This window comes from Protopterus annectens, chromosome 3.part0, assembly GCF_019279795.1.
Source record: "Protopterus annectens isolate FY-2018-M chromosome 3.part0, PAN1.0, whole genome shotgun sequence".
Taxonomy (NCBI): domain Eukaryota; kingdom Metazoa; phylum Chordata; order Ceratodontiformes; family Protopteridae; genus Protopterus; species Protopterus annectens.
The window spans coordinates 1,120,934,998-1,120,959,251 of record NC_056731.1 but is presented as its reverse complement, the minus strand read 5'-3'; the positions used below and the strand labels follow the sequence as shown (position 1 = coordinate 1,120,959,251).

The following is a 24,254-nucleotide window of genomic DNA, read 5'->3' as shown; positions in this document are numbered from 1 at the left end:
GTCCACAAAACTACACTGATCCATATCTATCAATTTTGGCAACATCTTTACCATTATTTTAGCTGGTATAGACATAAACACTTTCTAATCATGATTTAAAATTGAAATGAGTCTGTATGTTGCTGGGTTTGATGGATCTTTACCATCCTTAGATAATATAGCCACCATAGCTTCTTCCAAGGTGCTGGTGTTTTCTCTCCTTTTAAAGTACTATTAAACAAAATTTTCCAGATCCTTATCACTTTCTTCCCTCCTAATTTCCAGACTTCCACAGGAATACCGTCTTTTCCTGGTGAACTTCTCTCAGATTGGTTATACATCACCATTTTATGTCATCTCCTCTTAAATAACTGTTAGTTGTTCAGCTCCATCTACATCTAACCTTGGTATAAATAAATCTTCCATAAATATTTTGATTTGTGCTCTTACTTAATTTCCACATTTCTCTGATTTATACACAGTTCATAACATTTCTGAAATATCTTAAAAACCTCTTCATTATCTCTGGTTATTTTTCTTGTTATAGGCTGCCTAAGTTTGGATACAACCCTTTCTACTTTCTGTTGCTTAAGTTGTTGTGCTAAAAGTTTTTGTTGCTCTGGAGTTGTTAATCAAAAAATAGTTGCTTAACAGCAGTCTGTCTAGACCCATGCATAATATAGTACTCCCTTATTTTCTCGTAGCACCCTGCATTTGATCCCCTAATAACTCTCTAATAATTTCCACTACTTATTTCCTAAATTCCTGTCTTTTTAACTGGTAGGTGGAAAAGCACCCGTGACTCATTTTTACTTCTTTATCATGCATTTTTATCTTAGTTTTTATTGGTGCGTGATCTGAAATAGTTATTGGACGTTTCAGAGCTATCAGTTAAATTCACATTCCTATTAAATCTAATTTCTGTCTAGTCCAGTCCAGTTATTGTACCTTAAAGAATATCTAAATTTTGATTTCTTACTTCTAACTTCTCATCTTCCATATGAAATATTTTCATAAATTTCTGCAGATATCTACCCTTTTTTGTTATATTTTCCCTTCTAGGTCCCCTTGATGTATCCTATTACAAGTCAAATTCCAGTCCCTAAATAGAAGCAATATTCCCTGCTGAAAGCTGACCTGGAAATAACAATTGTACAATTGAGTAAAAAACTCAGTTTGATAGTTGATATTAAAAGAGAAGATTTTCTAGTAGTATGGATATCCTGCCAGTTCCCTATGCTTTGATTTATGAATGAGTTCAGTTATTGCTAGCCTTGTGTGTGAAGGTGTTTATTACAGTGCTACGTTTAGTTTTTACACTGATTGCCACAAGTTTACAATTTTCTTGCTAAATGAAACAAATATGGCGTGGGGTGGTGCTATGTTTGCATGGGACCGTACCACCTGATGCACAAAGAGCATGACACTCATTTAACCTAATCCTCATATAAGGTGCACATTCGAGGACTTGAAAATGTGGTTGCAGTTGATAAGTGGAAGCACAAAATAAAGATCTGTTCTTACTCTGAACATCTGACAGTGCTGTACTATATTTTGATTGCCCCATTCTAACTCTAGAGGATTTAGCGTCCAAGTATTTCTCTCTTTTTTTTTTCATTTTCATTCAGATAAAGATTGGGTCGAGAACAGTGGAAAAAAAAAGACTTTGGCACAAAACCCTATGAAGTCATAATGAGGCAATTAAGAGAGTATAGCACTGTCACATACCCAGACTCAGAACAGATCTGTATGTTTGGCTTCCAGTCATCAACAACAGCCACCGTAAAGCCAATTTTTAGTTTGCTACAGCCGTTTTTGTCCCTGCTGTGTTGAGCAGTTTGTATAGTAGTCATTTGTTCTGGTGCACACATCAGCTTTTGAAAAGAACAGATAACCTTAGCAACAAGGTTGCCTACCACCTCAATGATCTAAGATATTAGAAAATAGCTTTAGATTTAATGAGCAGTATCTAGATGGGACCACTTAATTTTTGTTTGCACATAAGTGGAAGGTAATTTTGAGGAAACATGTCTCTTTTTATTTGCAATTGTGCATCAAGAGTGTTAAATTAGTTTTATGCGAGATTTAGGCTCTTACTTCCTTCTTAATAGTCTGGACTTATATGCATGCATACGTACATACATGTACTCTATAGATGTTTTCTGTTTTTGACATGGCAATGTTTGTACTTGGGCTAGTGGTACTGTACATCAATACTGTACAGTATATGTATAGTGTGATAACCCCCATAAATCACATTTATGAAGAACTGTAATGGTCTTCACCCTAAAAGTCAGAGTATAATTATGTAGAAGCTACAGTAAAGAGTAACTATTGGGTAGTCCGCCAGTCAGTCGGCCCGAACCAAAGTATATGGCTGGTCGGTCAGGGCGATTAGGAGACTGACGCGTCGCGTCCAGGGTACTAATGCGCATGGTCGCTGCAGAGAGCAATTTTGCGCGGTGCAGGTTGCGTTTCTGAAAGTTTCTGAGCCAGAGTTTCAGACCGAATCAAAGTTTGCCCGGATGATGCTCCGGCGCGGCTCGACAAAGAAGCAAAGGACAAAACAGCAAAGCCTAGAGTGGAAGAACCGACAGTCCCAGGGCGAGGTTTCTTTAGGGACTCAGTGGAGCCGGAGGTTTTGCCAGGTGTTTTTTTTGGAGTCTCAGGAGAGACTTTACTGTTACAGGATGTTTCCTCTCAGGAAGTAGGCCAGGCTGAGGGCTTCTCAGGGTGGCTGTTTTCTTCTCTTCCTAAGGGTGGTTAGAGCTCCCCTTCTGTTTCAGCTTCAGTGGGGTTTTCTCCAGTGCTTCAGGGTCCTGTCCTGCCCTAAAATATAACTAAAATGGCAGAGGATTTTGATTTTACTATGAGGGGGTCTATGCCCCTCCTGATAAGAGGCCTAGGGTGAAATCTGAGTTTGAGAGTTTTCATTTTAAATGGGGTCAAGGTCAAGATTTCTGGAAAAAAGGAAAGGCTTTTTTGTTTTTACCCCAGCACAGGCCAGGCCTACCTCCCTCCCTTTCCTGTGTGGAATGGTGGTTTTTGTTTTCTGAGAGCTTTTCTCTTTGAGATCTGCCCCTCCTGCCCGTTAAAAACCGGATAGGGTATTTATAGGTGCCTGAAGCTCATTTATCTTTTTTAAGAGTCCTAGGGCAGACCGAAACTGTCTCTCAGGGCCTAAAGGTGTGAAGGCCTCAGTTGTTAAAAATCCTGTCCCTCCTGATAAAGAGTTGCAGGATTTAGTTCATGTGTCTGAAACACAAGGGTAACAATTCCTTGCAATGTGTTTTGATGCTGTGCAAGCCTCCTCCAGTTGAGAGATCAGAAGAACTTAGAGCATGTTAAGACAAGGATTTTGGATGCTCCTTTACAGTCTGATGTGTTGTTTGGTTCGCCTGTGGAAGCAGTTTTAAAGAAGATGGAGGACAAGCTAAGTCTATGCAAAACTGTTAAGATTTTTTGCAGGTGCAGCCTCGTTTAGTAGAAATTGGCCTGCTAAGGGATGGACTTATCCTGCTTATGATTCCCAGTCTAGGGGTAGGTCTAGGCGTGGTAGGGGGCAGCTCAAAGGTGCTTTTAGGCCCAGGACAGGGAGTTCACCTGCTCAGACAGGAAGACTGTCTCTTTTCAGAAATTGGGATTTTAATTACCCCAAACAAAATGTTTCTGGTTCATCACCACCGCGGTTACAGGTTTTATTTTATTGCCTGCCCTCTTTCAAAGGCATGCCAGACATCCCTCCTCCACAATTTATCTATCCTCAACACTTATCTGGACATTCCCAAGTTCAAAATGTTGACGTTACAACAGCTTTTACCTCTGCTGGGCAAAGATCACTGGATGGTAACTTTAGATCTCAAGGAAGCTTACCTTCATGTGCCTATAAGACTAAATTGCAGAAAGTATCTGCGTTTTAATACAAATCTATCCTTTACTTGACGATTGCCTGATTCTTGCATTCAAAATTTTTTTGTTTGGCTCAGGAATGTCACCTCAACCAAACAAGGGACTCTCTGTGACCCGGCCAGAGCGAGTCAAATTCTAACGACAGATGCCTCAGACATTATGGGAGACTTAAGCTTTACTACAACTCTTTCTTTCAGGCAAGGTTTCAGGAGCACAGAACTCCTAGCAGAATGTGTTAAGCATCATTCCACTAGCTACTGCCACTTCAACTTTTTTTAAGGGGGTGGCAACTAAGGATATTTTCCCACCTCTTGCTTTTGGTTCTACCCAATAGTTAGGACTGCAGCAATGTGGAGAGGCGATAGCCGGGTCATCATGCGCTACCCTGACGTACTGCGCCCAGTCTAAAATGCGCCTGACCGACGCCAGCCATATACTTTTTGTGTGAAATAGTCTGATGGCATAATAATGTAACACAGCAGATGGTCATGACTTCAGATAGTGAGTAACCTCTATGAACAGATGGGCTGTCTGAGATTAAGTTCATTTAATTCTGGACTTTTTTATGCTTCTCAAATAACAGAAATAAGTGTATATAGATTCAGATTAATCAGAAGCTGAGCTATGTCCAGAAATCTTCAGCCCTGCAGTAGTAGCTTTGTACAGTCAAACTGTAAATGTGGAATTAGTTTCTTCAATGCCAAACAGTTACTTAAGTACTGGTCATTTCTTCTGAATATGGTAGTGGCTTACAGTATGGGTGTATAACAGTAAATTATACTTTATTTTGGTATCAGCTGTCATTTAATGCCATATTATTGGCCTTCCTCACTTGTGTAGTGACTATTAGCTTATAACCATCTATACAAGCTTATTGGCCAGGTTGCTTCCTTTTGCTAATGCAACATAAACTGCAAATCCATTCTCCCCTGAGAATCTTGATCTGAAGGATTATGTTTTGCAAACCTCTACATATTTGCATAGGGCTGTTCATTAAATTAACTATCCTTAGTTTGGGTATATTCTTTCTAATGTTAACCTTTAATGTGCCTCAACTGTCCCTGAATGATATTAGAAACAACTTCTTCTGTAAAATTATTATCATAAAATTCTATAAAACTGTCATTTTTTTATAGCGTACATAAAAGGTGGATGGATCCTTCGCAAAGCATGGAAAATTTACAACAGATGTTACACAGACATTAATACACTGCAGGAGATTTGCCAGAAAAAGACTTCTCAGGAACATTTGACTTCTGATGCTGCGAATGATAATCATACTCCTATGGAGGGTTTATCTGAAGAATCTCTCAGTAGACTTAAAGGTGCTGTTAGCTTTGGATATGGACTTTTTCATCTGTGCATATCAATGGTGCCACCAAACCTTCTTAAAATCATCAATCTTTTGGGTTTTCCTGGAGATCGTCTGTTGGGGCTTTCATCGCTGATGTATGCGAGTGAAAGTAAGGACATGAAGGCACCTTTGGCTACGTGAGTAGCTATATTGCAATACTTTGGGTAGATTGTTATGCTTTTTGTGTAATAACTGTTTCTCATCTCAGCCTTTAATTGATAATATTTTTATATTAATATTGGCAATATTTTTTTCTCAGCTTTAAATAATAAGATGGATCCAGATGTTCCTTGCACAGCAGTACTAGAACAGAAATTTTTGTCCATTCTACTGTATTTTAAACTTTTGTTGTTAGGTGGGTTTCACTTTATCTCAAAGGACCTGGACTGCTGTCCTGCACTGATTTTATCATGTGTCATTAGGAGATGTGGCAGTGCTAGAGATGGCATCTTAGTATAACTCTCCAAATGAAGTTCAGGTGGTCGGCCCAGTTAAGGCTGTTTTTTTTCTTTGTTTGATAATTCATTTACTTTATCTTATTTTATATGTTTAACATTTGTTATGAACAGTAGTTAATGTACATGGTTTTACAAGTCACTTGAGAGAGTATAAAGGCAGCATTAACACTATTGTCATGTAATAAAGCAAATGATGTCATAGCATTACTGCTTCCAACTGTCTGCCAAGGTTGCTGACACATTCATATTCTTAAATGTGAAATGACACGTTTTTTTTCCGCTTGGAAGATGAATAGATCCTGTAGGATTAAGTGCTTTGTCTCATGTAGCACATTGTTTACAATACAGTATATCTTATTCCACACTTAAACAGTAAACATTCATATTTTCTCAAACTACCAACATTCTTTCATGTTACTCACTAGAGTGACACTCTACTGCCACAGAGTCAAGATTTCAGTTTGCAGCACCTGTGACCAGGGTTCAGAAATGAGCCTCACATCTGTAGGGCTACCGGGTTAGGAAATAGTAAATGGCTGTAAGTCTATTGTCCTTTCCCTGTTGAGAAAATGGAAATTTAGTCCTACCATGCCTTGTCTTGTTGAGACCAGTGTTTTGTGTGTGTGTGTGTGTGTGTGTGTGTGTGTGTGTGTGTGTGTGTGTGTGAGAGTGTATTGGAGAGGGGTTTGGGGGCTTGATATAATGGCGTTTTAGTAAGCTTGCTACATCCATTGGGTGCTGTACTGCATCATTAGATATGGATATTGACCAGTAGGATTGTACTATTGATTGCTTTCTGATCTTTCCAGCTGTTCAGAAACTATATGTATTCTTTGTAAGGATTAGCTGAAGGCCTGTATTCTCTGGTGGTTTGAATGACTGAGTGAAGACCAGAAGCATTACAGGCAACTGAGACAGGTGAGGTGAACATTAAAAAAACACACTGGTGCAAGACGTGATTACTATTTTCTGCAGACTTCATACATGTAAGTTAGAATTAATGATCTACATCAAAGGGAATCACTGCAGCAGTCCTGTTTCCTAGCTTTATTTTTTCCCAAGTAGTAAATTTTACATGCTCCAGTCCTTCCACTTCAGCCCATAGGACTGACCCACCCTCCCCTAACTTACATATGACCGTTAAAATATTCCCCTAAAAAATAACCTCTAGGACATCAAAAAAACTTGCTGGATACATTTTTGAAGCTATGCTAAGGTTTAAATAGGCCCTTGTAGTCGTTAGTTAAGTATATACTTAATGAATCTTTATATGCCCATCAGAAAATGGAGCCATTTCTGTTTAGTTTCAGCTGGTGGTAGGATGGTAGGGGCTGAACCTGTTATTGGTCATTGTTTGATTAGTGTTCTACCCCCTTAAACAAATTTAAATAAATAGTTCAAATCTTTATTTAGCATTTTGGTGTAGTTGAAGCTTTTCAGAAGCTGTTGTTTCAGGTCAGATATTTCCTTTGTTCTTCCCTTTTAGAAGAGGTTTGCTTATATGGTTGGCTTCCCCGATAAGTAGCTTGAGCTACTGTATCATTTTTGTGTGCTTTAGTATTTTGCTGTCCATTTTTGGAGTTACCACTTTTGTGCCTCCCATTGGCAAGTTTTATTGTATAGTTATTCTTCAGAGTATGTTGCTTTGTATGTGTAGCTGACTCAGCTGTTTTCAGGATTTTGATTGTTTGTTTATAAACTAATCATGAAAAAGTTATCCTAGTCAGATAGGAGTGCAAGTTTTAAAAAGTGGCAGAGAGGAGAACACAAATTCCCCTCAGAACGAGCACACTTTTATATTGCTTTTTTAGGGACTGAGCACTTAAATGCTAACTTGATATCTGTATAGAATTTAGATCTAGGATTCTGCAAGAAAGAAAAAATAAACTTATTTTGAAAAGCCTGTCAGTTGAGAAGTTTAGTTTTGATTATCCTGGAACTAGAAAAGATAAATGCATTCATGAAGACCAGTTTTCTCCTAGTGAATCTGTCTTGCAGTTGCCTGTTTTTTCTAAGGTTCCAAGGATGGAGCATGTTTCCCTACTTGTCAGACAAGCTTGCCACTTCTATAGTTTCCCATATTGGAATTTTTAATGCCAGGGGTTCCGAGGAGGAGGAGACTGAACAGCATTTCCTCCATTAACAGGCAGAAGATAACTACGGTGCTTCTTTCCAGACCTTCTTTAACCCTCCTCTTGTGTCCTGTCTGTTTTCTCCACAGTCCCTGTGCTTGTCTGAATTGGGAGTAGGTGCTGAGGGCTTTGGTGAAGGATGAAATAAAAAATGAGTGTCCTGTCTTCATCTTTGTTTCCTGGGTGGCTGAGAGAGGTGAAAGGGTCCTTCTCACGTCTCTTTACCATTTCCACATCTCTGACCCATATTCTGGTGTTGGCAGATTTGGGGCTGTTCTGCCTCCTGCAGGTTCCCACTTCTTTGCCATCTCCTTGATTTGTTCTGTGATGTATGGGGGGGGGGGGGGGGGTCAGTAGAGCACAGATGGTCAAAGCTGACTAGTTTGCCCCAATATTGGAGCAGATGCCATCAGTATCTTTTCCTGGTGTCAGCCACATCAGTGTTTAGCTCTCAGTTATAAAACCATCCTCTGTGTTGCTCTCCTTTTTGGTGCTGAGGGCCCAGGTGAGAGCACAGGTATCATCACATTCAGCACCAAATCCTTCTATACAGCTAGTTCTGTCAGCAATGAGACCCTAGATATTGGCAACTGAGTAAACAGAGATGGCATAGGGGCAACACATTTTGTTGATAGAATCCCTAGTGGAATCTGTTTTGTTGGTCCCAATCACTTATACTTCTGAAGCTCTTGACCTCTTATTTTATCACCAGAGGGACAGAGGAGTGGAAAGCTTTCAAAAAGACAGAGTTAAATATCCGATACTGATTTCTCTTCCCCCAAGTTAGATGTATCACCACTGAGTGTTCCAAAGAAGAGGTGATGCAAAATGAAGCATCTAGGCTTTCCTACAAAGTCTGCTGCTATAGATATGGATCTTGATGATGGGGGGACTCTGGAGTCTCAGTAGTAAAATCTGCAAGAAAAAAAAAAACTTAGCCAAGCTAGACTCTTCACTGTGCAATACCTAAAACCTCCTGTAATAGAGGTCCATGGGATATATACATATGCAAAAGACGCCTTAAGGACAAAAAGTGTTTCAACTACATTGATTCTGAATGCCTATGACATTTTACTATTTATAAGGTGTAAAAGTCTTGTCTCAAATTGTAAAGTGTGATCATGAGGTATGTCACTATTGTATCTTTTAACATTAGGATAAACATCAATATACAATATATATATATATATATATATATATATATATATGTGATTCACTGTATAGTTACAATAGTTAAATAATGAGTTACTGTTTGATTTTCTTTATTTGTGAGTTCCTGCATTGGAGCTTTGTTGTGGTTCATTTTACTATTGTAGCCTTATTTTAGTTAATTTCCTCTTTCCATTCAATCATCCGGTCACAATCTTCCACCTCCAAGTCACTTCTCACATAATCAGCTAACCTTAAATTCAACACTGTTATTACTTTATTCTGATAATGCCTCATATACATCATCATTCTAAGTCTTTAGCAAAGTCTTTTACTATTTACACCCGTAAACATTTACTTACCCACACTTTAACTCTACTTCTTATTTCATCTTTCTTCTGCATCCACCCAACAGAAACTTACAGGACTCGGTCCATGTCTACATATTCCCTACTTGTGGCTATTTAGCACACACCAATGCATAAGTGCACTACACCGTACCTTCCTTACAGACTCCCTCATCACCACATTCTCTTCACACAAATGACACTACTAAGAACCACATCTGTAATGTTCCTTCTGCTTCCTCCACTAACTTTCTTACTACATCTTAGTGATAATTTTCGTACCCATCAACTCCCTTCTTCAAAATCCATACAACCTTCATCATAAACAGTCCTCCTTTTCACATTTTTACACTGGGTTAGGGTGTTGCATCAGCTGTCACCATCTCGCTCTCTCTGTCTCGATTGAGTGCCTCTCTCCTACTTTCTTCGAAAATCATGCCTGACTGTGAAATGTCTTCTGTCACCCAATCCATCCATCTTTTTGCTTGATACCCTCTTTTCTTCTTGCTTTCTTCCTGTCTCAAATCATTTTCACCAGATTGCCTTCTGCTTTCCTGCACATCTTCCTGAACCACTATAATCTGTTATGACTTTCTCTGCAATTGGAGCTACTTGGGCTTCTGCTGTGATGTTCTCATTTCTTCATCTATCCCATAGTGCATATCCTACTGCCCATCTCAGGCATTTTGTCTCCATCACCTCTAGCTTTCTCTGTGTTGTGCCTTCACTGCCCAGATTTCTGTACCATACAGCAGTACTAATCACACCTATATTTTATACCCCTTACATTTCAACTTTTTGGCGTTCTTCTTTCACAAACTACTCCTGACACTCTGTGCCAGTTGGCTGCAGCCTCTCTGATTCTAGCTTTGATCTTCCCATTCAGACTTACATTCTCCTGAACCACGTCTTCAAGATAAGTGAACCTTCTCAACTTTTCCACTATTTTCTCTTCTATCTCAACTCTCATCTTCTTCTGATTTCCACAATTTGCTGCCCTTACAACTGTTTTCTCTTTAGTCAGTTTCATGCATTCCATTTCCCTATAATTTGCTGAAGTTCTTGTTCAGAGTCTGCCTGTAATGCCACATTGTCTGCATACAGCAGCTTGTTTGATCTGTCCCTTATGTTAATGTAGTCCATCACCAGTATGAACAGCAGTAGGCTCAGAGCTGAATCCTGACGCATACCCACTCTGTGAGAGCCCCTCTGTGAGATCATACACTGTTTATACTTGTGTCACTGGGTCATTGTATATTGTTTGCATTAATTCTACAAATATTTCTGGGTCTTTGAAACATTGCAGGACTGCCCAATTCGTCTTTTTTTAGGACGTTGTCATATGCATTCTCCAAGTCTAGAAATGCCCACTTGTACTCTTTCCTCATCTGTAGTTTCTTCTCAACTATCTGTCTTACTGCAAACATTGAGTCACTTGTGCTACATCCTGATCTGATTCCAAACTGCTTGTCTCCCTTCCTTTTTCTACTGCTCTGCATATTTATCAATCATTCTGCAGTTTGACAGGAATTTGATGCTTCTATACTACCCACAGTTGTAAATATCCTCTGTGTTCTTGTACACTAAAAGTGGAATGCTTCTTCAACATTAACATTTGAAATATACATTTCTCGTCCTACTGTTGTGAGTACTCTCTTGAGCCATTGCTCCACTAACTCTACCAGCATCTTGATCATATGTACTGTAACCTCATCTGAGCCTACTGCTTTCTGTGACTTCATTTTCCTTAATGCTGTTCTTATATCCTCTAGGAGCTACTTTTAGAAGCTGGTAGAATGTCTCTGATGAGTTGCTCTTTGCTATTGCAACTGCTCTCTTAGCCTCTTTGTTAGCCAACCAGTATTCCTTCTTATTCTGGTCCATCTTTTTTATCTCCCATTTTTTCCTGCACTTTTCCTTTCTTTTGATGACTTCTTTGGATTTTGGATTCCACCACCACCAACTCTTCTTACGCATGTTATTTCTATAAGTGGCTCAACCACATATCTGTTCTATAGTTCTCGCACATACTGTTTTGTGGCATTGCTATTCTTCTTCAACTCAACCTATAGAAGAATAGCAATGCCACATACTGTTTTGTGGCATTGCTATTCTTCTTCAACTCAACCTATATCCTTTTCTTCTTGATGTGCTAGAGGCCTGAGTATTTCTTTGAACTGTTGTGCTTTCTGTCTAGTCAACTTCCAGGTCTTCAGCCTAGTCTCTGTTGACCTTAGAGCCTTCTTTGTCCACTGCTGGCAGCTAATTTTGGCAAACAATGGTTTATGCTGTGGGCTAACTGTTTCACTGGGGATGAATTTTCAATCACTGATTCTATTTCAGTGCCCTTTCTTTACTAGGATAAAGTCTACCTGAGTTGCGTGTTGGCCACTCTTGTAGGCAGTATTGTGACTGTATTCCTGAACCATGAGTTGGGCACCATCAAATTGTTTACCAAGTAGAGGTCTAGAATAGCCTCTGCTTCTGTATTCCTTTTTCCTCAACTATGTGGACCCAGGCAAGTCCTATATCATGTTTTGTCTGTCCTGATATGTGTATTCAGGTCCTCCATTATCAACACCTAATTATGTTGCTCTGCTTTATATAGTAGGTCCTGCAGCTGCTGCCTGAATGCCCTCTTTTTATCACTATCACAACCTTGCCATGGGGCATAGGCTGAGATTATGAATACTGTCCTGTCATTACACTGGTGTCTGATTGCCATGAGTCTGTCACTAATTCTGATGACATCCTTCACTGTCTTCTGAAGCCTGTCTCTCACCACATTTCCAGCACCATTTCTAGTCTGTCCTCCCCATGAGTAGTAGACTCTGGATCCCAAACCAAGTGGCTTTACTGCACTGCTCCTCCATCTTGTCACTGGGATAGATAGGATGTCCAGCCTCCTCCCTAGCATCATGTCATTCACTTCCAAGTTACATCCTATCAGTGAATATATACTAAGTGGAAAAATCCTTAGTTCATGTTTGGAGGGTTGATTGGTTTTATGTCAAGCTTTTGCTCAACAGAGCTATCCCAGGTAACTCAGCAGACACCGTCTGACCAGTAGCTTTTTGACCCAAGGCTACTGGGCTTATGGTGGTATTCACTGGCCAATAGGGGCACATAGATCCCTCCCACTGTTAGCATGTGACCCTGTCTTAGGTCTGAGTAAGCCAGGTCCACAGCCCTTATCACTGGCAAATACTCATACCCATTTGTGGTAATATTAATCAATGCAACCAAATCACCTAGAACTAATGTTTACACTGTTGAGTTGTTAGCGCTGACACAGCATACAGTCTGTGATCCGTGCTTCCCTGTCTAGAGGATATTTTACAACTCTTCCCCCAATAGGCACCATATAATGTGTGCACTGCTGTTCACAGTTTCATTATTAGATAAGTTTGAGGTTGAAGTATCCAGCATGTTTTTGCAAGGTGAAGAACCCCACAGAGACACAGGGAGAACATGTAATCTCCTTACAGGCATTGTATGGAGGTCAGGCTTGAACATTGTGTGTGGGAGGTGAAGACCTTAATCATTATGCCAACTTTGTCTGCCACAAATTATCTTTCTCACCAAATATAAATAACTGCTTAAACTTCTAAACTACATATCCACAAGACATTACTGTATTCAAATAGTCCCACTACATAATTCAAAACCTCCACATTTCAAGCCTAAAAAAATCTTCTCCCACATTTTTACATTGATTTCAAGCTACGACTTTCATGGGATGTCCACTCAAACCCAAGTCCTGTTACCCCCTCTTACTGCCCCACAAATTAACATCAGCAGCAATCTTCTAAAAATTGCCTACTTCAGTACCTGCAGCATAAGCAACAAATGGACCAAGGTGGAAGCTTGGTGTTGTTTACAGCAAACACACACTGTTGCAATATCATAATCTTGGGCCAAGGATGACTTTTGCCCTTGCACTTGCAATACCAATAACTGTGATATAATCCAACTTACCAAAATGGAAATAGAAATGAAGGAGGTGCTGTGCATCTTATCAAAGAAAATCCTTCCATTACTGTCCTGAACTTTAATAGATCCAACTCAAGGAGTGACAAATTCCTAACTGCATCTTTAGTCACTTTAATTTGGGTGGTCTTCTGCTAGTGTATCATTTGCAGTAGTATACGCCCTTCCTTCTTCCTCAGTTACTCTGCTGAACATTTTTTCCCTAAGGGTTTTAATAAGAACTGCATTATACTATGGGATTTCTATGACGCAGCTATAGGACCTGAAGCTAACAAATGGAAAACAGTGCTTCTCACCTATAGTCACGAGCAACTAGTAACACTATCAACAAGTCCCAACCTTCAAATGGGAAACTTACATTAGATCTTACCATTACTAGTATAACACACAGATGTACCAGTTAAGATTATCCAGCCAAACACCATAAGTGGTCATTGCCCCGTCATCTGTAGTTAGTCATTTAAAAGTAAGAATGGGTCCCCACAGTAGTAATCCACAACATAAACTGCAACAACTTAATCAACTCCATGAAAATATTGACTGTTCCCAACTGTATTTTATTTGTAGTTTGTTTGTTTCCCAGGGTGGTACACTGATCACAAAAATGACCATTTGCAGGTTCTGCCCGGAAGACCCATGCCATCGAAAACCCAACAATATCTCTAACATACTTCACCAGCATTCTCTGAAGTATCCAAGAAACCTTGAAAAAAAAGGAAAATAACTGGTCGGCAGCAAAAGCGTAAAACTCCAAGTTTAATAAAAACAACAAGATAAGCGTTTTCATACCAAACTAGGTACTTCATCAGATGTAGTATAAAAGACACTTCAAATAACCTTATATACATCAGTGCTTGAGGTCACGTGACATCAAAACATGTTTAATTGGTATAAAAAGGTATAAAAATTGATATAAAATGTGCATTGTTATCCCCCTTTGGCAAAAACACTGTACCCATAAATTACCAAATAGGGGGAAGTTCACTAAACGCAGAAAGTGGATAAGAGACCTTGGGACCCAAGTGGATAGCAACCTCTCCTTTGATAACCACATTGCCACAGTAGTCAGAAAATCTTTGTGTGGCCCACTTAATCATAAAAGGGTTTGCATCTAGAAATAAGGAAGTCATCGTTCTCCTATACTCATCACTTATCAGACCCCTTCTTTGAGACTTGAGTTTGGAAACAGTCAATGTGCTGTTCCCACATTTAAAAAACCTAGCGTATATACCCATTAGTATTCCTCTGGTTGAAGCTTTTTATAAGCTATGTGAAGAGGATGTGTACAACTACTTTAATGGTAGACATGGTAAAAGTTTTAACAATTTGAGCTCTGATGAGTTCTCTACATTAATGGAACTAGGTAAACATGATGATATATGTTTTCGCCCTGTTAACAAAGAGGGCGGAATAGTTGTTATGGATTCTGCACAGTACTTGAATGCTGTGAATATGATGCTGAGTGGTGTTAACACATATTGTAAAATGACTAGGTTTGATGTTAATAAGTTAGTATATAAGATACATGATTGTATAGAGCATTTGTTAATGGAGGGTGTGCTACATAGATCATTGTATGTCTATTTTTTTAGTTGAGAATGCAGTTATACCCCAGATTTATGGGCTACCCAAGTAGATCCACCTATGCGGCCAATTGTGTCTGGTAAAGGATGGCCACAGAGCCCATGTCTATATATATATATATATATATATATATATATATATATATGTGTGTGTGTGTGTGTGTGTGTGTGTATAGAGAGAGAGAGAGAGGCAGCTTTACCCTGTGTTAGATATGGTCAGCAGTACACTTAAAGATACGAAGGACTTCTTACAAAACTTATGTGCTTGGTCTAGTACAGATTTTAGAGAAGTTGCTATATTGGTTACTATGGATGTCAGTTCAGTTTTTAAATGTATTCCCAGTGAAATCGGGGTTGACTATGTTAGTCTGTTTCTTGGTCAGAATTCTGACTACACAAATGAAAAAGTGTATCTGATATGTAGCCTTCTTGAGACTGTCCTTGAACACAATGCTTTTGTCTTTGCTGATAAATTCTTTTTACAGCTTACAGGGGTAGCCATAGGCACAGCCTGTGCTAACACTTATGCCAATATTGTTTTGACTGAGTGGGAGTCTCAGTATGTATTCTGTGATCACAACATTTTTTCCAGATTTGTTCTATTTTATGGCTGCTATGTGGATGATGTATTCTTTGTAGGGGTAACACACCTGAATCACTGCATGAGTTCATACAGTACCTTAATGGTACTACTGACTTTCTCCAGTTTACCTATGAATACTCCTCTGAATGTGCATCTTTTTTAGATGTCACTGTGACCAAGAGTGTAGGAGGTCTGGATACTGGGTTGTATAATAAACCCTGTAAAACCAACAATGCAATGCATGCCCGTAGTATGCACCTAAGACATGTGAAACGGAATGTTTTGAAGGGACAACTTTTTAGGGCAGCACGCCTCCATACAAGAGATAACGATATGTATGAGTCGTTTGATAACTTGACTGCTAATTTCTTGGCTAGAGGTTATACTGATATAGATATTAATATGGCACAGAATGACACCATTGCTCTGAGGGATACCCGCACCAGACCATTATTTGAGAGTCATATTAGCTGCATCAGTGATACTGATGGTCATATAGCTCATTCTGTACAAATGAGTCTTACTAAATCTATATGTGACATAGTTAAGAGGCACTGGAGAGTACTCATGTCAGATAGGAAATGCAAAGAGGTATTGGGTAGCACACCTTCCTTCTGTTTCAAGAATCGTCCATCTCTTAAGAGAATGTTATGTTATAAATCTTTGTCACCAGCTGCTACTAGTCAGAATGTGCATAAAGTAGGCACATATCCCTGCCATCATTGCAATGTTTGCAGATATATCAGAATGGACGACCAATTTGTTCACCCAGATACTGATTGTGTTTTTAACATTAATCTCTATGCCAACTGTAGCATTTGTAATATAGTTTACTATGCTTCCTGTGAGATCTGTAAAGCCTTCTACGTTGGCAAGACTAACAGATGTCTCAGAGACAATGTTAAGGAGCACCTGTATAGTATCAATAAAGGTGATGACAGGAATACCTGTCACACTGAGCTAATCGAAGGAAGGACACTGAGCAAACTCGGAACTATAATATATAACATTAAGTATCCTGTTTTTTGCTTATTTTGTTCTTTATTTCTTTGTTATTTATAGCAGTTTGTGTACTGTATATTTTTCTAGCTGGTTTCACTGTGTGTGAGGTATTAACTGGAAATTGTCCACTTTTATTAAGCATCTGTTGGGTTGTTTGTTTCTGATAACTTGTTGCAGTTAAACACTTTCTCTAGAGGCTCCTTTAGCTGTTTAAAATTTTCATTTAAAGGCTCACTGCTGCTTTTCTGCTGTGAGAAACATTTCTGCAGTTTGTTTCTAAGTAGTGGGGATATTTGTAGCATTGTTCATATTCAGGCTTGTATTTGGGCCTAGTGTTTGTGGAGGCTGTGTGTCTGAGCACATATTCAGGGACATCTTGGTTTAGCCAAAGCCATCAGGCATTTCAGTGAGATACCTCACAAAGAGGATTATCAGCCTCAAAGAGATGCCCTATGCAGACCGTCTCAAAAAACTGCAGCTTTTACTCCGTTGCATATCGCCTACTCAGAGGTGATCTCTGCCTAACACACAAAGCTATGTCAAACCCAGAGCTTTTAGACATGCTCCACTTAAAGAAATTCCAATCCCTACGAGCTACACGCTCTAGGGACCTAAACCTCATCACCACAATAAACAGAACATGCTGGAGGGATAGATTCCTGTCCCAGAGACTTCCCATACTCTGGAACAAACTACCTATCTATATCAAACAAAGCTCCTCATTAGCACTCTTCAAGAAAAATCTTGATGATTGGATGGGAGATAGGACATTCACCCCGGGGATCACTTCTGTGGCTCTGCTCGACAGTGGCACAGGAAAATAATTTTCTTGGGTGGCGAAAGCCAGGGTACCTTTGGCTAGGCTTATATAGGCCCTAGGGCTAATAGCCTAGTACCTACCTATGAACCTAAACATGTTATCTCTGCAGGCAAGAATCACTGGTTTAGGATTATGTTTTTAGAAATCTGTAAATCTGGCGTAAGAGGGGGTGATATTAGAACTCGCACTGAATGCCTTGAGATAAAGTGGATGACTATCTTGCAAACTACTAATGGCAAACTGTTAAATGATTTTATACCAATTAAACCTTTATTGAGGTCACGTGACCACAAGTATTTATGTATATAAGGTTGTTTGAAGTGTCTTTTATACTAGATCTGATGAAGTACCTAGTTAGGTATGAAAGCGCTTATTTTGTTGTTTAGTTGTTTTTATTAAACTTGGAGTTTTACGCTTTTGCTGCTGACCAGTTATTTTCCTTTTTTTCACGTTTGTACACATTGCTTTGAATTGGTTGCTGTATTCTTGCTACGCATCCAAGAAACCTTATTTCCCATTTCACAAAGGTGAGTCAGAGCCCAGGCTAGTCCCTAGTTAACTAATGGCATAAAACAACAAGTTATGCAAAGGAGCAATGCCTGGAAAGCATGGAAACTGGACCCAACTAACAGTAACCTTCATAAAGCATTCTTTGCGGTCAGAAAATTCACCAAGATAGCCACAAATAGTGCCAAGGCATTATGCCTTTCACAGAAGCAAACCTATTTTTCTTCCCATCCCAAACACTTCCAGAGGGAAGCAAAGCAGCTCACCAGAAGGAAAACTGGCTCATTTGCTTGTCACACACAATAAAAAATATATTAATAACTTTGCCAATGACTTCAAAAACTTCCATCTGAACCCCTTGATAAACTCTACTACAATACCCACTGAACTGTACCCCTTACCTGGTTATGCAGCCACATTTCACTTATAACTGCTAAAGAAATCAAAACACTGCTCCTAAATCTTAGTCCCTCAGTGTCTGCATATTGTAAAGTCTGTCCACCTTCCCTTAAATTGGCAGCAGAAAATAATTGCAAAACCACTGGCTGACATATTCAATCTCTCTCGTCTCCATTAGAATCCCTACAGCCTTCAAACATGCTGTCATAATGTTATTGCCAAATGTATGCTTACCCCCACATAACAAAACTTTCAAACCTCAGTCCTGTAACAAAAATATTTTAAAAGATTCTCTGTAAACAACTTTTCAAACACACAAAATCTTACGGGTTACTCTACAGCCAACAACATGGTATCAAAAATTTATTTTCCTTTATCAACCTTGCTTATTGCTACAGATAATATTTATACTTGCATAAATAATGGACTGATATCAACTGTCATTTTTGTAGGTATGACAAAAGCATTTGAGACAGCTAACCACAACCTTCTCTTAAACAAGCTTAGAAAATTAAACTTCAGGGAAAGTACAGTAGATTAGATTCAAAACTACTTTAAAGATAGAATCTTTCATATTTTCACGCATTACACATTCTGAGACAAAGGCACACTGAATACAGATGTTCCATGAAGTTCCGTGTTAGGGCCCCTACTTTTCTCTCTATTCATCAGTGACCTTACCCTAGAACTCACCAACCATAATATCATAATGTATACAGATGATATAGGTTCATAGGTTGGTACTAGGCTATCGGCCCTAGGGTCTATACAAGCCTAGCCATAACAATTCCCTGGCTATTTCTTCCCACAATATTTACTTCCCTGGACCCCTGTCTAGCAGGGCGACTGACGTGATTGCCCAGGGTGAATTTCCTATCTCCCATCCAATTGTCAAGGTTCCTTTTGAAGAGGGCCAAAGAGGCGCTCTGCTTGTCATGTATGGGCAGTCTATTCCAGAGCCTGGGGAGTCTCTGGGTCAGGAACCTATCCCTCCAGCATGTTTTGTTCATTGTGATGACAAGGTTTAGATCCCTGGAGCGTGTGGCTCTGAGGGATTGGGATTTATTTAAGTGTAGTATGTCCAACAGCTCTGGGTTTGACATGGCCTTGTATGTTAAGCAGAGATTGCCTCTGGGGACGATATGTGACAGAGTATAGCTGGAGTTTTTTAAGACTGTCAGCATAGGGCATCTGCTTTAGGTAATGATTCTTTTAGTGAGGTATTTCTGCAGCCTTTCCGGTTGCTGCAGATGTCTTGAGAAGTACATACCAAAAGGGGCATTGTATTATATAATGGGTCTAATGAGGGATGAGTTCAGTGAGACAATGACCTCCTTTTTTCTGGATGAAAAGCCCTTAGTGATGAGGTGTGCCACATAGAAGGATTTTCTGACTGTTGTGGTGATGTGGTTATCGAAAGTGAGATCACTGTCCACCTGTGTAATTAGTCTCTTATCACACTTTCGGTGTTTAGTGTACCGCCACCTACGTGGTAATTTACGGGTACATGTTTTTTTCCCAAAGGGGATAAATATACATTTCTTGGTATTGAGCTTGAGCCCATGGCTCTGGCACCAAGCATCTGTTTCTGTAAGGCCCTTTTGTAGAATATCCACATCATTTGGGAATTCAGTAATGGCTCCCAGTTTGCAGTCATCTGCATACTTTGTTAGCCAGAGTCCCTTAGTGTAGGCCTGTACTTCAGAGAACTAGATGCCAAACAAGAACAGTCCCAGGACTGAGCCCTGAGGTACTCCACTTTTCACTTGTCTGGAGCTGGATTTGGAGTCGGCTACTTTTACAGTGTGGGTTCTGTCAGTAAGCCAGTTGGCAAACCATCAAGTGACATAGGGATTAATGCCCAGCTTAGTAAGTTTATCTGTGATTCCAGAGTGGGGGATGGTGTCGAAAGCCTTGGCGAGGTCCAGATGGGTTGTGTGGGCCGCCTTACCCTCGTCCACAGCTCTGGAGACTGATTCGAAGAAGTCAATCAGGTTCAGGAGACAAGATCAGCCCTTCACGAACCCAGACTGAGTGGGGTCCAGTGTTTGAAAGTTTCCAATGTCTTTGTTTATAAGTTCCATGATAATATGTTCCATGGCCTTGCAGATCAGGCTCGTCAGACTGATGGGGCGGTAGTTCCCAGGGTCCAAGGTGGATCCCCCCTTGTGGAGTGGGATAACTGTAGCTGTGCGCCACTCAGTGGGCATGAAGCCTGAGGTGAGGCTGTGATTAAACATGACACTTAGGTGAAGTGCCAGTTCATTTTGTAGTTTGTGTAGTACACAGCCTGGGATGTCGTCTGGTCCCATGAATGCTGTATTCTTAGCTTTGGAGAGTGCAGTTCTTACCTGTGTGGCCGTTATTACCGGAATTTGGCAATCTCGGTATTGAGATGGGCCCTTTAGGGGGTGGGGGGGGGTGAAGTTGGCACTGAATCGATCTGCCAGGATATTGGCAATATCCTTGGGATCAGTATATTTAATGCCATTCTGTTGTAGCTCAGAGCAAATCTGAGCATTGCTATTTAGATTCTTGACATAGCTATAGAATGCCTTGTGGTTGTCTTTGGAATCTTTGGTAATTCTATTTTCTTAACTAGCTTTGGATTCTTATGTTTGATGCTAGGCAAATGCATCTCTCCCTGTAGGGCAATCGGCAAACCAAATTCTCTTCTCTCTGTGTGTGTCTGCACTCTTAATGGAGTTGATGATTTTATTTAAGACAAATGTCATGCTGTTTTCAGTCTCAAAGAATCTCCATGCACACCTTAATATGAAAGGATTTGAAAGGCTACTTCATCCTTAATGTACAAAAACAAAAAATATTGTGGACTTGCACTTGACCCCGTTTTCAGCCATATCATACACAGACGTTTCCAATAAAGTACTCTTACAACTAAAACGATGCTGTCGGATCTCCTTCATCTTTTTCCAGAAGCAAGAATGGCCAAAAGTAAAAATATTCTAACTCCCAAATTAGAATATGCACTCCCTCTCATAAGCTTACATTCTGCCTGTAATGCACAGAAACTTCAAACTACTGAAAATAACATTTTGAGATTTGCATTACTTGAAAATAGTAGAATTCCTCATTATGACCTACTGATTGAGACCTTGTGGTTGCAAGTCTCAAACAGAGCCACTCCTCTCCTAAGCACCCTAATATATACAATCCTTAGACTAGGTTACTGCCACCCCTCTTAAAACTAAACTTCCTCTCAAGAACCAGACCTACTTGGCTATTTGTTGAAATGTAAGCACTTGAAATGCCAAGTGTCAAAAAAAAAAAAAAAAATGAAAACCGGGAGAAGAGATCATCTCGAAAATCATTCCTCTCCCTAAAACTTCATTTTTGCAGGAGGGGCAACCCCATGCTGCACCCCACCTCTAATTTATATATACCCAATCCGAGATCACCATACCTCTGAGAAAAGAGAATATTCCAACAAATGACCTCTCAGATTTAGTATCTGTAAGTCGATTTTTTCCACCATTTAGTCTCCGTGTTTCAGGATTTACTCAAATGGGTCCTGACATTTCAAAGAAAGTATGTTTGGTGATGTTCATTTAAGTGGGTGAATAATGTAGTTAGCAAGGAGACTTATATTGGAGTATATGAAAGTGGTTTGGGGGGTGGGATTTCTACAGAAACCTCTTACTGTAATGGGGGATAATTAGTCTGTGCATGTGCAGAACAACAGGACATGAAGCAGCTGAGGGAAAGAAAAGTATGTACCCTCTGGTATTCTTAAACCAAGGGAAACGAAAAAATAAAGTCTTGGAAAAGTGTGGGAGAGAAGACCAGCCAAAGGGCTTCTCAACACCCAAGTATGCTATTCCAGTAACAGCACACAAACCAAGAGCAAATCTTGAGTGCCGAGTTTAGCTGTAGATATAGAGCAAATCACTGATACCCTGCAGGGAAAACTAAAACACCAGACAGCCTATATAATGTGAACAGTAATGAACAGTAGTTTGCTAAATATGTTTTAAATGTTAAGTGTTAAATATGTAGTACACAGTCAGTACTTTGCACTGGAAATGCTGTGAAAGGTGTACTTTGATTAATTACATCAGATGGCATACTGGGAGTGGACTCTGCACCATGGTTAGCATAGATAGGGCAGGACATCAGTAGTGACTTATCTTCCTTTTTGGTTATACCACCCATGCCTCACTAAATATGTGACAAAAATGTCTGAGGTGATACTAACATTAGTACAACAAAACTAAAAGCAGCTTGAGAGTCCCACATGTAACAGCTACAAAGTCACAGGTGAACAAAAGCAAAGAGTATCTGCAGAGGTTTTGCACAGTATCTAAGTGTATGTTCCATTAAACAAGATGCATCAGTTTGATTTTTGTACTAGTATAAATTTTAAGGTATCTGCACTGCTAAACACAACTATGCAGATCTGATCATCAATAGAGTAGCATAATCTGTTAAAACTGCTTAACAGTTAGTTATAGAATGCCTAATTTACCTGCTATGTACATACATACATATATAAGTTCATAGGTAGGTACTAGGCTATTGGCTCTACGGCCTATATAAGCCTCGCCAAAAAGGTACCCTGGCTTTCGTCACCCAAGAAAATTATTTTCCTGTGTCCCTGTTGAGCAGAGCCACAGAAGTGATCCCCAGGGTGAATTTCCAATCTCCCATCCAATCATCAAGATTTTTCTTGAAGAGTGCTAATGAGGAGCTTTGTTTGATATAGATAGGTAGTTTGTTCTAGAGTATAGGAAGTCTCTGGGACAGGAATCTATCCCTCCAGCATGTTCTGTTTCTTATGGTGACAAGGTTTAGGTCCCTAGAGTGTGTAGCTCGGAGGGATTGGGATTTCTTTACGTGGAGCATGTCCAGCAGCTCTGGGTTTAACATAGCTTTGTATATTAGGCAGAGATCACCTCTGAGTAGGTGATATGCAACAGAGTAAAGCTGGAGTTTTTTGAGACAGTCTGCGTAGGGCATCTGTTTGAGGCCAGTAATCCTCTGTGAGGTATTTCTGCGGCCTTTCTAGTTGTTGTAGATGTCTTGTGAGGTACATACCAAAAGGGGCATCGTACTCTATAATTGGTCTAATGAGTGACGAGTACAAGGGAACAATGACCTCTTTTTTCCTGGATGAGAAACCTTTTGTGATGAGGTGTGCCACGTAGAAGGATTTCCTGACTACTGTGGTGATGTGATTATGAAAGGAGAGACTACTGTCCACCTGTGTCCCAAGGTCTCTTATCACACTTTCGGTGTTAAGTAGACTACCGCCTATGTGGTAGTTCATGGATGCAGAGTTTTTACCAAAAGGGATGACAATGCACTTTTGGCATTGAGCTTGAGGCCATGGCTTTGACACCAGGCATCTGTTACAGTGAGGCCCTTTTGTAGGATGTCCACATCATTAGGAGTTTTGATTATGGCTCCTAGTTTGCAGTCATATGCAAACTTAGTTAGCCAAATACCTTCTGTGTTAGTCTGTACTTCTGAGAAGTAGATCCTAAACAGGAGCGGACCCAAGACTGAACCCTGTGGTACTCCACTTGTCACTGGTCTGAAGTTGGATTTGGAGTCTGTTACTTTCATAGTGTGGATTATGTTAGTGAGCCAGTTGGCAACCCATCTTGTGACATAAGGATTTACACCTAGTTTAGTGAGTTTATCTATAATTCCAGAGTGGGGGATGGTGTCGAAAGCCTTGGCGAGATCTAGATAGGCTATGTAAACCACCTTACCCTCATGCATACATACATACATACAAATATTTCAAACACGGGCATTAATACCCTTTTAGCCTGCCAATATAGTAAGAGTTGTTAACATAATAATTGTCCAGGTCATTCTTAAAAATATCTAAACTGCTTCTTTAATGTAATTTGGTAGTTTATTCCATGCATCAACTGCTGTCTCAGAGAAAGAATTAATACATTTGTCATTCCTATAGAATCTTTTACATAGGTTGTCTGATAATCCTGTACTATTTTTTGATAACCTCAAATATTCCCAGAGGTAGTTGTCTCTAAATATCCTGTATACCTGACC

At 39.8% G+C, this 24,254-nt stretch overlaps 1 protein-coding gene across 1 annotated transcript in view; it reads left to right on the top strand.

Annotated features, from left to right (window-relative positions):
* TTC39C (tetratricopeptide repeat domain 39C) overlaps positions 1 to 24,254 on the top strand; it is a 1,361,526-nt gene that overhangs the window by 546,039 nt on the left and 791,233 nt on the right. Inside the window, exon 5 of the mRNA XM_044065353.1 lies at positions 5,025 to 5,379. Within this exon, the coding sequence (XP_043921288.1) occupies positions 5,025 to 5,379 (355 nt within the window). The remainder of the gene's footprint in view (positions 1 to 5,024; positions 5,380 to 24,254) is intronic.